The sequence below is a fragment of the Neodiprion pinetum genome, chromosome 7, assembly GCF_021155775.2.
Source record: "Neodiprion pinetum isolate iyNeoPine1 chromosome 7, iyNeoPine1.2, whole genome shotgun sequence".
NCBI classification, from domain to species: domain Eukaryota; kingdom Metazoa; phylum Arthropoda; class Insecta; order Hymenoptera; family Diprionidae; genus Neodiprion; species Neodiprion pinetum.
The window spans coordinates 17297978-17313089 of record NC_060238.1 but is presented as its reverse complement, the minus strand read 5'-3'; the positions used below and the strand labels follow the sequence as shown (position 1 = coordinate 17313089).

The 15112-nt window shown below is 32.1% G+C and overlaps 1 protein-coding gene across 6 annotated transcripts in view; it reads right to left on the bottom strand.

Annotated features, from left to right (window-relative positions):
• Positions 1-681: 681 nt before the first annotated feature.
• Positions 682-15112, bottom strand: part of gek (serine/threonine-protein kinase gek) — a 43601-nt gene continuing 29170 nt past the window's right edge. For all 6 annotated transcript variants that reach the window (XM_046636001.2, XM_046636003.2, XM_046636004.2 and 3 more), the window contains 10 exons: positions 14772-14907; positions 14436-14677; positions 11699-11879; positions 11352-11540; positions 10938-11123; positions 10571-10752; positions 9659-9760; positions 9264-9387; positions 8995-9152; positions 682-7254 (listed from right to left, as the gene is read on the bottom strand). In XM_046636001.2, coding sequence (XP_046491957.1) covers positions 7141-7254; positions 8995-9152; positions 9264-9387; positions 9659-9760; positions 10571-10752; positions 10938-11123; positions 11352-11540; positions 11699-11879; positions 14436-14677; positions 14772-14907 — 1614 coding nt within the window. In that variant the 3' untranslated portion in view covers positions 682-7140. The remainder of the gene's footprint in view (positions 7255-8994; positions 9153-9263; positions 9388-9658; positions 9761-10570; positions 10753-10937; positions 11124-11351; positions 11541-11698; positions 11880-14435; positions 14678-14771; positions 14908-15112) is intronic.

The following is a 15112-nucleotide window of genomic DNA, read 5'->3' as shown; positions in this document are numbered from 1 at the left end:
ATATCCATACATATACTGTTATACAGATTCACTCTGAGAACCTTTTTGATGATTGTTTTTACGACAACGCGGGTTAACATTTTGTGATTGTGATACTATTAGACATATTTTCAAGTCAGATAATGGATGATTCTGAAATTCAGTTTATTCGGTACGATATTAGTGCCGAATTATCAATAGATCTTGCATTCTGTACAATGTCAGAACAAAACATTGCCGTAATCAATTTAATACCGTGTAGAAATATCCGTGCATTCTTTGAGTGATGTACAAGAAAATACATTGTTTAGCTAATGATAATATTAATAATAGTAATAAAAATATTGATAATATCAACACATAATTATTAAGAATCATATATGCAATCGTGATTGTAAAGTATTACACATTGTTAGACCTATTCGCAGAATACAGGTACGGAAAACCTGTTACGTTGAGTTTATTATACACGCTGTGGGCCAATATTAGTAATCATTTTCTTCTTTCGTGAGGGAAACATTTCTTCGCGTGAACTCGGCGAGTAAAGAGTATTTTGATTAATTGGGCTGTTAGCGTATTCTCGAAAACATAAGAAAGAAGAGATTCCGAAGATCAAGCAAACTTGAAAAAATCTGTGAAACAATAGTAGAACGGGATGGAAGTTAGATAACGGTTTACAAGTACATACGTTTTTCACAATAATTCATCTAGAAATAATTGTTTTTATTTCTTTCTCCATGTAAGATCTACAAGTGAAAAATCAAATTCATCAAGTAAGTACAGCAACGGATAAGTCATTACACTGAACCCAAGTTTACCTGGATTCTCAGTATCCCATGAATTATCATTTTTTAAATATTTATCATATTATTTCAGTGTTATAAATAGCGATATTATTACGATTATTATTAGTCATAATTGTTTTTTTTTTCGCTATTAAAACGTTACATTTCTCATTTGTCAACGGCCTTACTATATATTATGTATAATCAATATAAGAATGTTATATCTAATATAATTTAGTATGCATTTAATTATAATTTATATATTTATCCACTATAATAACGTTTTATTATAACATGTGAATTCATTTGAACGCTGTATAGGGGAATAATAATAAGGGGTAAGAAAATTCCAGCGCGCTTATTAATGTCGCATATAGTTACTTTCGAAACTATCGTAACTCCCTTAAATTATGTTTTATTTATAACAGGATAAGATTTTTTTTTCTTATTTCCTTCTTCAAATATAATTCTCAATGTTCTAAGGTCAGATAAACATTTAATTTTTACGTTAGAAATTATTATACAAATAAATTCTGTGCTATAATACCTAAAGTGAAAGAGATGTATATATATATATATATATATGACATAATATATGTATATACAATCGATAAGAAATATTTCCGATCCGAACCTTTGCACGCCACAGAAAAATTTGCAATTTATGGTCTCCGCAAATATTCTGTAATAACAGAAGTGCACATATTACTAAATATTTAAATTCCATTCCAATGTGCCTAAATTTCAGAGTTTTTCTATACTCGATATTGTTTTGAGATAATCTTTTGGAATTGAAGATAGATTTTTCAGATCTGATATATTTGTGTACAAAATTGTATTCCAAATAAAAATCATTATGCTTATGAATTTCCTAGACTGACAATCATTAGTCTTTTTCCATATTGAGTTACTATTGACGAATTAATTTGTATAATTTTCGTTTTATATTAGGTAGCAAACATATAAAATTGGATTAAGGCTCTGTTTAATGTGAGAAATTGAAATAGAAAAAACAGATACGTTGGGAAAATGTAACAAAGTAAAAAAAAAAAAACACACACAACATGCATACAATACTCTCACAATATTAAAGTCTAAATTATAAATATTCACACACTGATCACTTTAGTGAAATTCAACCTAGCACTAACAAAAAGAGTTTTAAAAAATGTATCATTTTACTAAAGGCAAAGTGCCTGCGTGTACATATTGAAACCCAAATTTTAATAACATACAGCAGAAATTAATTGAACAAATATGAACACTGACATATTATTTAGAAATATGTCAATACTTTAATTAAGCAAATTTGTCGGTGCCTTTGTTATATTATGATTTTATGATCAACGATGAGACCAAGAATCGAACCCAGCTGCGACAGATTCATGCTCATTTCCACATACGAGCCAAAACACTCATCTTGAACAACTTTTTCAAATTATTTGTTTCGCGTATTCAATTGTTAATAACTGCTGAGCCAGAAAACGTTGCTAAGGTTTTTTGTTATGCGTGGTCACTTTGAAAAAAAAAAACAGAAATCTAGTATTCGGCTGATGTTCAACTTGTTAATTCTGTTTTATTATCACCGATATTTCGACGTAGATAAAAGGCTAGTAATCAAATTCTAAAATTGGGGACTGATTCTGTGTTTCAACATTGGCTCACATTGTTTCTAACCAAAATCTTTGGTATCCAGCACCAAGGACTTGAACCAATATTTATCGATCAACTAGATAATTAAAATACATCGGGGCAGACGCCTCTTTGAATAACTTTTCCAAAGTAGTAAAGGTGAGAATATTTTTTTTTAGGATATCTCGTGAAGAGTAGATATTGATATTAATTTTCTCGAGCAACAAATATTGGGCACAATCCTTATCTAGCACTCATTTCCGATACTACTGCAACATAGTATCGTTCAATGATGACAATTCAAAATTATTATTAGTCTGAAAATGACATTACTTAATCATAATAGTATCAAATTCTTACATCATCTGGTGTTTATCAGAGTAATCTAATAATATTGCTACATTGCTCAGTGAAATTACATTATTCTTATAATATCCTGATAGTGAACTTTCGTAGCTATTGGAACATCCAAGATTTAATATTGTCATTCGATGTGTCAAAGATTGATGACCACTGTGTAAGTTTCGAAGCAGATACGATTATATTACTGAGTAGTTTGGATTTAGTGCCAAATAATTTGACTGAGATTTGATCAATTAACATGGTTACTTGTATGTATGAATGAATCTGCGGGCAAATTTTTTACTGCAGTCGTATTAAAGAAGTTATTCTTGCCAAGTAGAAAGTATTGTAGTTAGGCTTATATACAATTTGAAAAGCGAAAGAGAAACAAAAAAACCAAACAATACACAATCAACGTGTTAAATATTTTCAAAACCGCCTCGGATAGATACATACATGTATATCTTCGCGGAGTAAAAACAAAAGTTATACATTTGTGTGATATTAATTTTATTCCTATCAGTTAAGTTGTTCCGATTGGTAAGAAAATATTTGCACGTAATTATTTAGTCAATTTGTTTATTAATCAAAGTCTGAGACTATGCTTTCGAATTTTGTACGAAAAAATTTTCTTTTCATGTGGGCCTCTTTCCTTTTACGTCAATTCTCTGGCATAACTCGACATTGAGTGATTTCATTGGTTGAATCTAACGGAATAGGCCAATGAAAAAATTGACGTACAAAAAGCGGCCGTAATCTCTGGCTAGTTGAATTTCAACAATTCATAAAAGTCATGAGGAATTTTTTTCTTATTACTGTCGTCAGTAATATCGTTTTAATCGAAAGTAAAATTTTTTGTTTTTTATCACGGAAATCTGAGGCTTCCTTAAACTATGCAACTTTTCCATCCTCAATTTTCAGAACCTGAGCAAAGATAAAATTATACTTTTGCTTGTTGGAAGTTGAGATTCATTCTTCAGCTGTTTGTTATTTGAGAATTTAGTCCAGAAAATCTTTTTGTACCTATGTATTTGTCTGCCAGTTGACATTATTCACTGAATATGATATATAATTGCCTTGTAATCAACAATTTGAGACATTCAAATAACCAGATATAAAAGGAGAGAGAAAAAGAAAGAGAGAGAAAGACATAGAGAGGGAGATAGTGAGAAAGAGTAAAAGGAAGATGTAAATACGTATATGATATACCTATATACAATAATTTTGTCACGAAACACGTTCTTTTTTTTTTGTTTTGTTTTGTTCGTACAAGCTCTGTAGCCAAAATTTTGTCATGATATTTAAATACTGATTATGACGTATTACATTCATAAGAATGTTCAAGATAAGAATATTGAAACATTTTCTTCGCTGTACGCACGTTTATGCATACTAAAAACATTATCAGTCAAACTCATTTTACAGCCTTCGAGGTGCTAGTTATACATACGTACATTTTCCAACGGAAATAGTTTGCCAATTTTGAGTACAGTTAAACTTTGTATCGTGTATAATTATAAGTATAAGACGTTCAGGAAATTGGATATTTTACACATGAACGATTGATTTCGACAAGTCAATATTTAATTTTTAAATCCTGTTTAAAGTTCGAAGTATAGTTGTTCTTTAAACATTTCTGCTGTCACGAAACTGCGCGTAAGGACGATTGAAGTTGTAACATGGTCGCTGTTTATACGCTTGCAACTTTGGACAAGTAAAATTTCCAGCATTCGTCAGTTACCAATAAGTCAGTAATTCCAATTTCAATCGCCAAGTAAAACAACTACAAGGATAACGTCTGATGTTGAATTCGAATAGATACTGAAAATTGAGATTTTAGTCCGCAAGATTGACTTCAATGTGCATATATGTGTTTGCCTGAGCTTCACTCGCGGAACCTTATATACAGAAAAAAAAAATGCAAATAAATAATAATATCTTTTTTTATCGCCTCGAGCGAAAATATTTAATTTACCAAAACACGGTGATAAACAAATTTTCACGTAATATAGTCTGGCCCAGAAATAAAATTGTCGGAAATGTATTCCTATGCAGGTAGTAAGTAGTAGTGCAAGCATAAAGATTGACGATAAATAAAACTCGACTATAAATAAGCAATCAGAGTCATTCGAGGATTTACTACTACAATAATTCAACAAATATGGAGATTGGAGATTTGTATTCACTAAACTATATTGCGACACGAGAGTTTACCAGTGTAATTCCAACAATAGTCGAAACACTGTAAATATATATCAGGCTTAATACTTTTTTTTCCTCTACTTCAATTTTTGCTCTCACAAAAGCTTTATCCAGCAGTTAATAACGGCATTAAGTAGATAATATAATAGCATCGTGAAAATACAATTGATGCAATAATTTAATAAACGACGACAACTCACACACCTTTTAATAAAGCAAGTATATGTATATGCAGACGGAAGAAATGATAAATAAATTAGCTTAAAATTATTCTCTTATTGTTAGTATTATAGTATACGATGATCATTATAAGATAATATGAAATTCATCCATTGAATATAATCTACACCACTGAATTTCGGTATGTTTTTTTTCTCTATATATTTTTGTTGTTAAACGTATGCACTAATAGAATCAATTTATAATGTACACCTAGCTTCGTTTTATCACTGCTTATTCCTTCTAATGTATATCATATATAAACTCATGACTGCGTTCAGTTACTTTTATAATCTATTCCAAGCCATTCGAATTTTATGTAATATACCTCGCGAGATTATAGATATTTTGATCTTAAATATTGTATTAATAATAACTATTACCGACGGGTTATTCAGTAATTTTACATATTAATTGACCGTCCTTAATAATACTATTTGTTCTTCAAAAAATTTTCCTGCGGTACTCACGCACGCACGCACACATGTATGCGTATATATATATGAATCGATGTAGGTATTCTTTGATGCGTCACAGAAGAAGAACAATCAAAGGATACCTACATTAATTAATGCATTGGATTAGTATATTTTAATAATAAGATTATTGATTACGCTGCAGAAACTAAAAATAAAATGAAAAATTTGTCAGACCATTTGGTGGCTGCAGAATCTTGTACAACCTATTATTCAATATATATTTGTATACAAATGTATACAATTAAACTTAACTTAAACGGACGAAAAGTTGACATCGTCTTTTTTGGTACATTAAAACACGAAGACTGGATAGAAAACATTTTCCACTGAATTGCGAATTTTTCAAGCTTCAAACAAATTGGATACAAAATCGTTGCGCTTTACATTTTCTTTAAGAATTCGAGAAGTTCCAAGTAACACGATAACCCAAATCCTGAATGACAATTCAACTTTATCCCATTTCGACTTACTCCAAGGTAAATATCAAATTTCATAATAACAGATATACTAAGATACGTAATTTTTTTTTTTGCATATCTCTGAGTTTCTATTCTCTAATAGTATATATTCTTGCCGTCACGAATACCGAAAGTATTATTTTACACCTTGTGAATGGTTTTAGTATTTTTCCTGCCCAAAAGAGTCGATTTAGCTATGTTGCTCTAATAAACATAATTTTACTTCGTTAGCTATTTTGTTGTTCTGATAACATGGTCAATAATAAATTTTTCTGAAACAATTCTACCAACCTTTACGAGTACTGCTTTATAAGCAATAGAATGTACAGATATGCTATTTTGTTCCTTGCTCAGTGAAAAAAAAGACACAGTAAATAAAAAGCATGTTCGAATCTTGTATTGTGTTGAATAGCTTGGAATAGTTCGTGGAACGTTCAGATTCGAAATCGAAGTCGTAAATCATGACTTGAAAGCAAGGCGAAGAAAAAAAAAATAAATAGAAATTTTTATGATATTGAAAATCACGTTATTTCAAGGCATCTAAAAACTCAGCAAGACAGAAATTTTTCATTACGCGCAGTAAGTGTTAAGAGTTTAATTTGGTAACTCTCACATTATTTAAGAAAAGCTCCCGATTTCAGATGGAAGAATGTATTATATATGTATACAAATTGTATCGCTAAAATATATATGTATATAAATCTTTCTATGAGAAACTGAGACAGGACTCCATATGAATTGGCAGTAGGATAAAGCTATTATTATTTTAAGTTGAGTACAGGTTCAGAAAGTTGATAAATCACTAGAAGATTTCTGTCGAACAGTTTAAACGCGGCAAATCGCCGATTTTTAATGTATCAAAATACTCCGTAAGATTTCGTGATAATCGGAATCATGAAGTCTCCGTCTGTTTATGTTCTAATGTGTTCGTAAACATGTCTAGGTCATGACTAAGAAATTCAGGTCCGGTAAAAATATTTTACAACAACTAACAAGGGCGGGCAACGAACAACATTTTACTTGCCTTCATTTTTATTAATACATCTATGAATCGTACGATGAGGATCCATGGTCGTGAGCTGGGCTGGGAGGTGTAGACGGATTTGAACTATTGTTAGAAGCTATAGAATGGCGTGGACTTCCACCGGAAGTGTGTTCCTGAAAAATGTTAAATTTTACTTTCCACTAATTCACACTCCATAAAAGATGAGTAAAGAAAAAAATCAACTTCGAAACAAGCAGAATCTAATTTTAATTGAAAGTGTTCATCAAAATCACGAAATAATCAGGGGAATTATACGATTTTACTAAGAATTATATTTATCCGATTACAGTGGTGTCGCACGACCATTTTTCATTATAGATAAAAACGGCTTTATAGTGGTCATGGTTACCACATAAGGAATCCATTCTAAATCAGCTGAGTCACTTTTCGATCCCAAAGTCAACTACTTTTATGAAATTTAATCATGTTGTAAAGGCAGGTTAATGCACTTTTTACACTACTTTTGCAGCACCTAATTCAATTTTATTTTATTATCCATTCTGTTTTGTGGAATTTGTGGAGCCATTAAATCTTCAGTACACTTTAGCAGAATACATCAGTAATAAAGTGAGCGAATAAAATCAAAATATTTCTCTAAGGAAAACAACAAAAAAAATATATGCTTTTGCAGCTCCAGCCTGATCTCACTTTGAGCACCTTGCAAAAATACTTACAAAAATTCTTTCGTGTAAAAAACTGCAAGTTTAGATGAAAACGTTAATTTCGAGATGAAAGTTGGACAATGTCGAAAAAACGGTTTTTTTTCCATGGTTTGTCGGGATTTAGCCTAAAATGGATTCCATAATCGGGAAGATAATACATTTTGAAAATCAATGTTTTCACTGTTAAAAAGTTGATCAATGCATATCTCCGAAACCGTAAGCGATAGAGGTCTGAAACTTGCAGAATTTTTGCACCTCAGAACATACTACAAGACATAAGAATTGCAGAAAAATCGAAATTTCGGCCCCGGGTCGTTTGGGGATAATTGGTGAACTTTCCCATGTATAAGTAAACTAAAAGACGTATGTACAAAATTACGTTGTTTCTTGAGTTGAATAATTTTTAAGTACTTATTAGGAATTTTTTCACAAACAACGAACTAATTAACCAAAAATCGATACTTTCGATTGATTTTACTGCAACATCTTTGCACATTGTATATTTATCAAATTATTATATTTGTTAACTACGAAGATCGCTTTCAAAATACAAAAATAGAAGATATTGGATTTATAAAGAAAAACTTAGATATCGATACCTCATTGTAAATCACTGCAAAATCAATCAAAATCTAGTAAAGTCGTTCAATTTCACTCTAGAGTCGTTCATTTTATGCTGAAAACCATTTTCGAAAAAATCACGGAGATTTTTTTTTTCGGTAGTAATTTCAATATTACCATTTGTTGATCATATGTGCAATGATACGTGCAATATCATGATTTTTCATATCATATTATACATGAGTATTTCAGTGAATTTGTAGAAAATAGTTTTCTGAATAAAATGAGTTATGTTAAAGTGAAATCGAATGAATATATTCGATTCTAAATAACTTTGACGCGATTTGAAATGAATTCATATCTAAAGCTACTGTTGATAATTTCATTATTTTCTATTATCTTAATTTTAAACGAATCTTCGTGGTTCACGAATGTTATAATTTGATAAATACTCAATGTACGACTATTTCGTAATAGTATTGATAAAGAAAATAACGATTTATAGCTACCCAAACTTCTTGACCGTATTTTAACGAACCGAACGCTGCAAGTTTCTCACTTTCTTCATGTGCGGATGATGGGAAAAACAGAGCGTGATACAGATTACAAGCAATATAAAGAAATACTCACTTTATCGTGTAATGATGCGATACTGCCGAGTGACAACGGTGTGTGTGACCGAAGATGCAGTGACTCTGAATCAACTTGATCTACTGGAGTGCGTGGTAATGATGGAGGAGTCGCTGTTGGTCTGGGAGGCGCCGGACCTCTCCGAGAAGATGTAGAACCTGGTATATTGATATAAAATGTTTAAGTCGTGTTTATAATGGAATAAACAACTTGCCCTAATTAGGTTGAACAAGGATTGAATATAAGACAAATGAAGTTTTCGATGTTACCGTTATGCGGAGAATATCCAGAATTTCTAGTCATGTGTGAACTGAGACGTCGCGTGTCTGATGGTGGATGTCTTGGTGGTAGCGGCGCTGGTTTGTTTGGTGCTGATATAGCTGCACCATACAACTATAACATCAATGAGATACGTTTCAACGTTACAGAAAAAATTTTTACGTTGTAGGAAAACTTTCAATCATTTTTCATATTTAGGTATACAAATTGAAATATTTATTGATAACTAAACTTTTAATGTTGACAAACTCTACGTGCTTATGATTTTGGGATCATTCAAATACATATCGGAATTATTTTCATTATATTAAGAATTGATTATTCTACAAGCATGTGAAAAAAAACAACATATTCTGGTGAGAGTAATGAAATATGCAGAAATTACCCGTTGTTGGCTGCCATGGAGATGTGTTCCTGATGGTGTTCCAGTATACTGTTGTTGATCAGCTGTTTCTAGTGTAGTTGGTAAGTCTAATAATCGTTGAATCTATAATAAAAAATCAAAAGTAAATTGACGATTATAAAAGCAGTGTAAAAAACAGACACGAATAGAATCAATCTGTTTTATCTTGAAGTATATTATGCCTGTGAATTGTAAATTCACTTATAAAGTTACATCAAGGTGAAATTGAAAAATTATAGCATTACATTTTTGCGAAAATATAACGGTTTTCAAAGAAATTCGCATAATGAGAATATGAGAAATCTCGAAACTTTCTAACATAGACCATAATTGAATGAACTGTTCTAAAAGTTTTATTCAATTTCACTTTATGAACCATCACCTTGAATAACGATACAAAGTACATTTTTTCAATTACTCAGGATATGCAAAAGCGTACAATTTTAGCATTATTATATGATAGATTTGTAAAGAACTATAAATATCTATTTGTAAACTCCATCTATTGAACATTTCTTAATATCACTAGTCTTTAACTGGCATGATAAGTGCATTAAATATTTCTTATTGGCATTTCAACTAACACCAGTTGACACACCACAAAATATTCTTAAATTATTTCTATGCCTAATTTCTCAAGCTTTATAAGTACTCTATAAAATATTGCCAAATGATCTCAAAAATAATTCTTTTGTATAATATTTCTGAAATATTGTACATGTCTCTGAATTTACGAAAATATTTCTGCAAGCTGTTACTAAGTATTATTAGTCATATTTTTAAGAAGCCTTTGTAAATTTTATAAAACATTTTCAATTGATGCTAAATAATATTTTCGAAAATATGTTCAAAATATTTTCAACTATTTTAACGTGCCGTACGGCAAAATCTTACCTGTATGCCATTTCCTGGTCCCATGTGGCTAATATGATTAAAATTAGTTGGAGCAGAAATCATTTTAGATCGCCGATCAGTAGGACGAGCAGCTCTGTTGCCCTCACGAAGAGAAAATCTTCTTCTTGGTCTGGTCATCTGTCTACCACTAGCATCTACCGTTGCCAAATTTAGCAATTCCCCTATAATGGAAATTTCCGATTGATTAAAAGTTTCTAAACTATTGATTCAATGCTTTTTCTACAGGTTTGTAAAAGGGAGACGAATGATTGTATAACTTTGCCCAACTAACATACTAAAGAATTAAATTCGCATTTGATAAAAATTCTCCAGCAATCAGATTTTTAGTAATTTTGAGAAGACTTACGTTGATGTAAATTACTCAAATAAATAACGTGTGGCATGTCGTTGATTGTACAAGAACTTAAGGATCCTGATGCATTCAGCGGACGTGCTCTCTTTACATTCAATGTCTGCAGCCAATCTCCAGTCGTACAGTCAAACGCATCGACGTGAGTTTCGCTATATACCAGAAGATATCCTTCACAGTAACCTATGAAACATACAAAATTTGGGCATTTCATTTGAAGTTGAAGTTTTTACCGCATCATTGAATAATTTACTTACGGTTCAGTCGTAAATAATTTTCGAAACCAGTAGAAAATAAATTTATTTATTCATACTGATGTGCAATCGGTAATTGACATATACCGTATAAAATGTTAATTAGTTGTTCGCTTATACAAATAATCTAAATGAATACACAACGACAAATACTCACTGACTGCAATAGGGACAGCGGGATACATTATTTCTCGATCTCGACTCTTTCTGCCTTGGCTATCAACGTAAACGGCGAGAGTATGAAAAACGAGTAAAAACTCGCCGCGTGGAAGTTCTATACAACGCAATGCATCCACAGCGCTATAGGTCAAAAAACCTAATAGCGTATTCTCATTATGGACCAGTGCTGAAATAGAATATATAAATGTTTGTCTGTGAAACTGTGACGAAATTGATACGAAATACATAATTGTGGATGAAGAGAAGTTTATAAATTATCTACAAACTTCCAGAAAAATTCAAGTGGAATCCACTGGACATGTTCAAAATAATATTTAAGCTTACAAATTGGGTGCTGGTCTCCGAGAATGTTGTAGATGGAGAAGCCGGATGGATAACCAACACAGAGGCGGCCTTCCGTGAGGACTTGGAGTGTCTGAGCGTGACAGGGTAACATAACTTCACGAATTCGCTTATGCCGTGTTTTGGTACGTGTTATTTCGTAAATTATTACTTGAGAAGAATTCTGCAATGACATGAAAAAATTTTTAACAAAACATTCTTCATAGAAATCACTGACAACACATCAGTGTTGAGATTTTTCAAATCAGGTCAATATAAAGAACTATCGCCCCGTAGACTATCAATGTGTTTCTCGTGAATATCTGTAAATGAAACGTTTTTTTATGTTTGATAGAAAATTTTTCATTGATGAATTACAGCCGTTTGATTAGCCAATCCGGTAGTATCTGATGCCTTAGAAGAAAATGTGGACAGGGCTGGCATATCATTATTGGACCATCATGTACTCGGCAACTGTTCTGAAGCATCAGTTGCTATTGGATTGGCCAATTTGAAACGACTGTAATTCGCCAACGAAAAATTTTCTATTAAAAATGAAAAACTTCGATTTTATAGAAAAATATATTGATAGCCTATGGGGTGACGATAGTCTTCGGTGATCGTGTATATGTTTTTTCCATTTTACTCAAATAAGATCTAACCATTAGTTTTTGCCAAATTGAAATCCTCTCACAGAATAAGATTTTCGCTCAAGTCTAAAATATGCCTCATACCATTTGAATTGTTTCTATTTAAATAACCTGTAAAAAAACATACTCGTTCAATTTTTTTGCCAGGGTTTTGCAAAATAATCGCATAGTATGGTTCAAGAATTAGACATACTAAAGTGAATGCAATAACATATTGATTCTTGTAAACCTTGAAAGATCAGCTACGGCGCGCCATTTTGGTTTGAGAAAGGGGAGAAAAGTCCTGATTTCAATAATACCTGGTTTCTGGTTGCTCCAACGTAAAACAAAGCTATCATGGCTCTTGAAGAGAATTTTAATTAATTAATTACCTACATAATTATATCTACATAAGACCGTACACATGCCCATTTTTGAAAATTCTACAAGGAAACAAAATCGAGGGTGTTTTTACACGTTATTTAAATGGGGAAAAGACCACATTCTTTGACATATTTTTTGTACTTGAGCTTCCATCCTATACTTCGGGAGGATTTTTCGTACAGCCAAAAATCATGTTTAGATCTGCCTTCAGAAAAAAAAATCTATATGTAACTGCCATAATTTGAAATAATCCAATGAATATATTTATAATATACAAAGAAATTGCATAATTAGAAACAAAATCCGCCAATTTCGTGGTAGGAATTGATGTAAAATGATTTATATTCGATTTTTTAATCCTTTGCGGAACAGTGGCACTCAGAGGGTGCGTTCCAAAACCTAACTGTGATGAACTCTGGCCAACTCTACGCGTTCCAAAACCACAACCCTGAATGTTCGTCATGAACTTTGAGCGTTCCGAAACTTGCGAGTTGCACACTAGGAGTTCACTTGAGTAAATCCTGTCTAAAGCAGAGTTAGATAAAGTTAGGTTCGGAATAGTTGTACCAAAATTTAAATTCAACGGTAGTTTAGTGTGGGTAAGCTTTGATTGTTGCACATGATTGCAGAACAAATTGCTCAGGAAGTAAAAAAGTGCTTCATTTGAAGAAAAATTAACAACCTGGTCGAGCTCATTGCTGCAGGTTCACCACCAAATCATACACTTCCGCTGCAATTTTTTCCCCAACATAACACCAATTTTTCATTTAAATATTTGCACTTTTCCTTCACTCAGGGCTACGTTCAGTGTTCCAATACCCTGGCTGTCTCAAGAATCAGCTGATTGTACTGAACTCTAAGCTTAAGTTTTGGAACACACCCAGCGAGTGCCACTACGTTTTATTTGGTTTTTTCTTATTTTTTCTGCAAATGGAGGAATAACTGTTGCACTTTTGAGCTTTTGAGATTTCAAGATAATTATTATCGTTTATATGTGTCGGTTTTTTTTTTTTACAAAAATATTAATTTTGCAATCGTTAGAAACAATTGAAGTGTAAACAATGAAATTGGACCATGATCACAAAAAATTTTATATTGTCCGAATATTTTTTTTTTATATTTGTCAATATTAAACATATATTTTTTTCATAATGGTTTTACGTAATGTTTTGGATTTTGATGAAATTTGGTATACGAGGATTTATGAAATCACTGATCACAAATCTGTCATCAGAAGTCCGATTTTATGGCTACCAACTGTCCAAATTATCATTTTCATTTGAATTTAGATTTGAAATCGAATCTGCTGAACGGATTTCGATGAAATATGAGGTATTTTTTGGTAAGCCACTGGTATAGCAACCAAGGTGTACTGGAACAATATTGTGTGTCACATAAACTATACGTTGATTCATTTTGGTACCTATATCAGCAACTTGCGATTTTGCACTCAAATTAGGCCAAACATGGCGATTTGGACAGTTGGCAGCCATGGAATCGGAATTCTGATGACGGATTCGTGATCAGCGACCCGAGCAATCCCCTGTACCAAATTTCATTGAAATCCGTTCGGTAGATTTAATGTGCCCCTGAAAGGACTAAATCTGGCAAAACTTGAATCATTTTTCTACCGCGTGAACAAATTTTTCACTGAAAATTCGTGTATACGTGAACTATGCAATTTCTCTATTGTTTTCAAGTATAATACCACTATTGTATAAAATTACCTGTCTTTTAATAGCAACGCATAAACAATAAGTAAGTGGATTGCGATGCATAATTCCAGTTGTCAAAGTTATGCAACCCTTAGTTTCTGCTACTTTAATCCATTCAACTTCATCTCCATCCAATGCTCGTACAGGTACAAGTCTGACGTGTCTTTGCTTCCCACTAAGGACAACAATCAGCTGTTCTTCTGTCACGTATTCTAGGAGATATATCTTCTTTCCTTCACCAACTCTCGCTATTTCTGCAGACAAGAAGTATTTATCATCAAAATTACCGTTATTGTCATTATTCATGTACAGATGAGGAATTATTCTGTGAATTGGCATGTTACTCACCACTACGATCTAAATCTAAACAAAATAGGCCCTCCTCAGTGCCAATGACTAGACGGTCAGGATCTATTATCGTACCCGACATAACGTTCTTTATGAGAGCCAAAGTGTTGTCCAACAACTCCTTGACCCGGAATATCTGGGATATCAAAATAAATTAATTAGGGTCCACCAAATTGAGTTACAGAAGGCTAAACAAAATGATATAGGTTACCACCTTGCTCATTATAGGAATTTGCAGAACAGAAAATTTATCTTTTTCCATGACAAAAAAGTGATAAAAATCTTTCGTTTTTATCACAAACTTTTCAGAGGGTGAAATAAGCAAGCTGAACACCCATCAA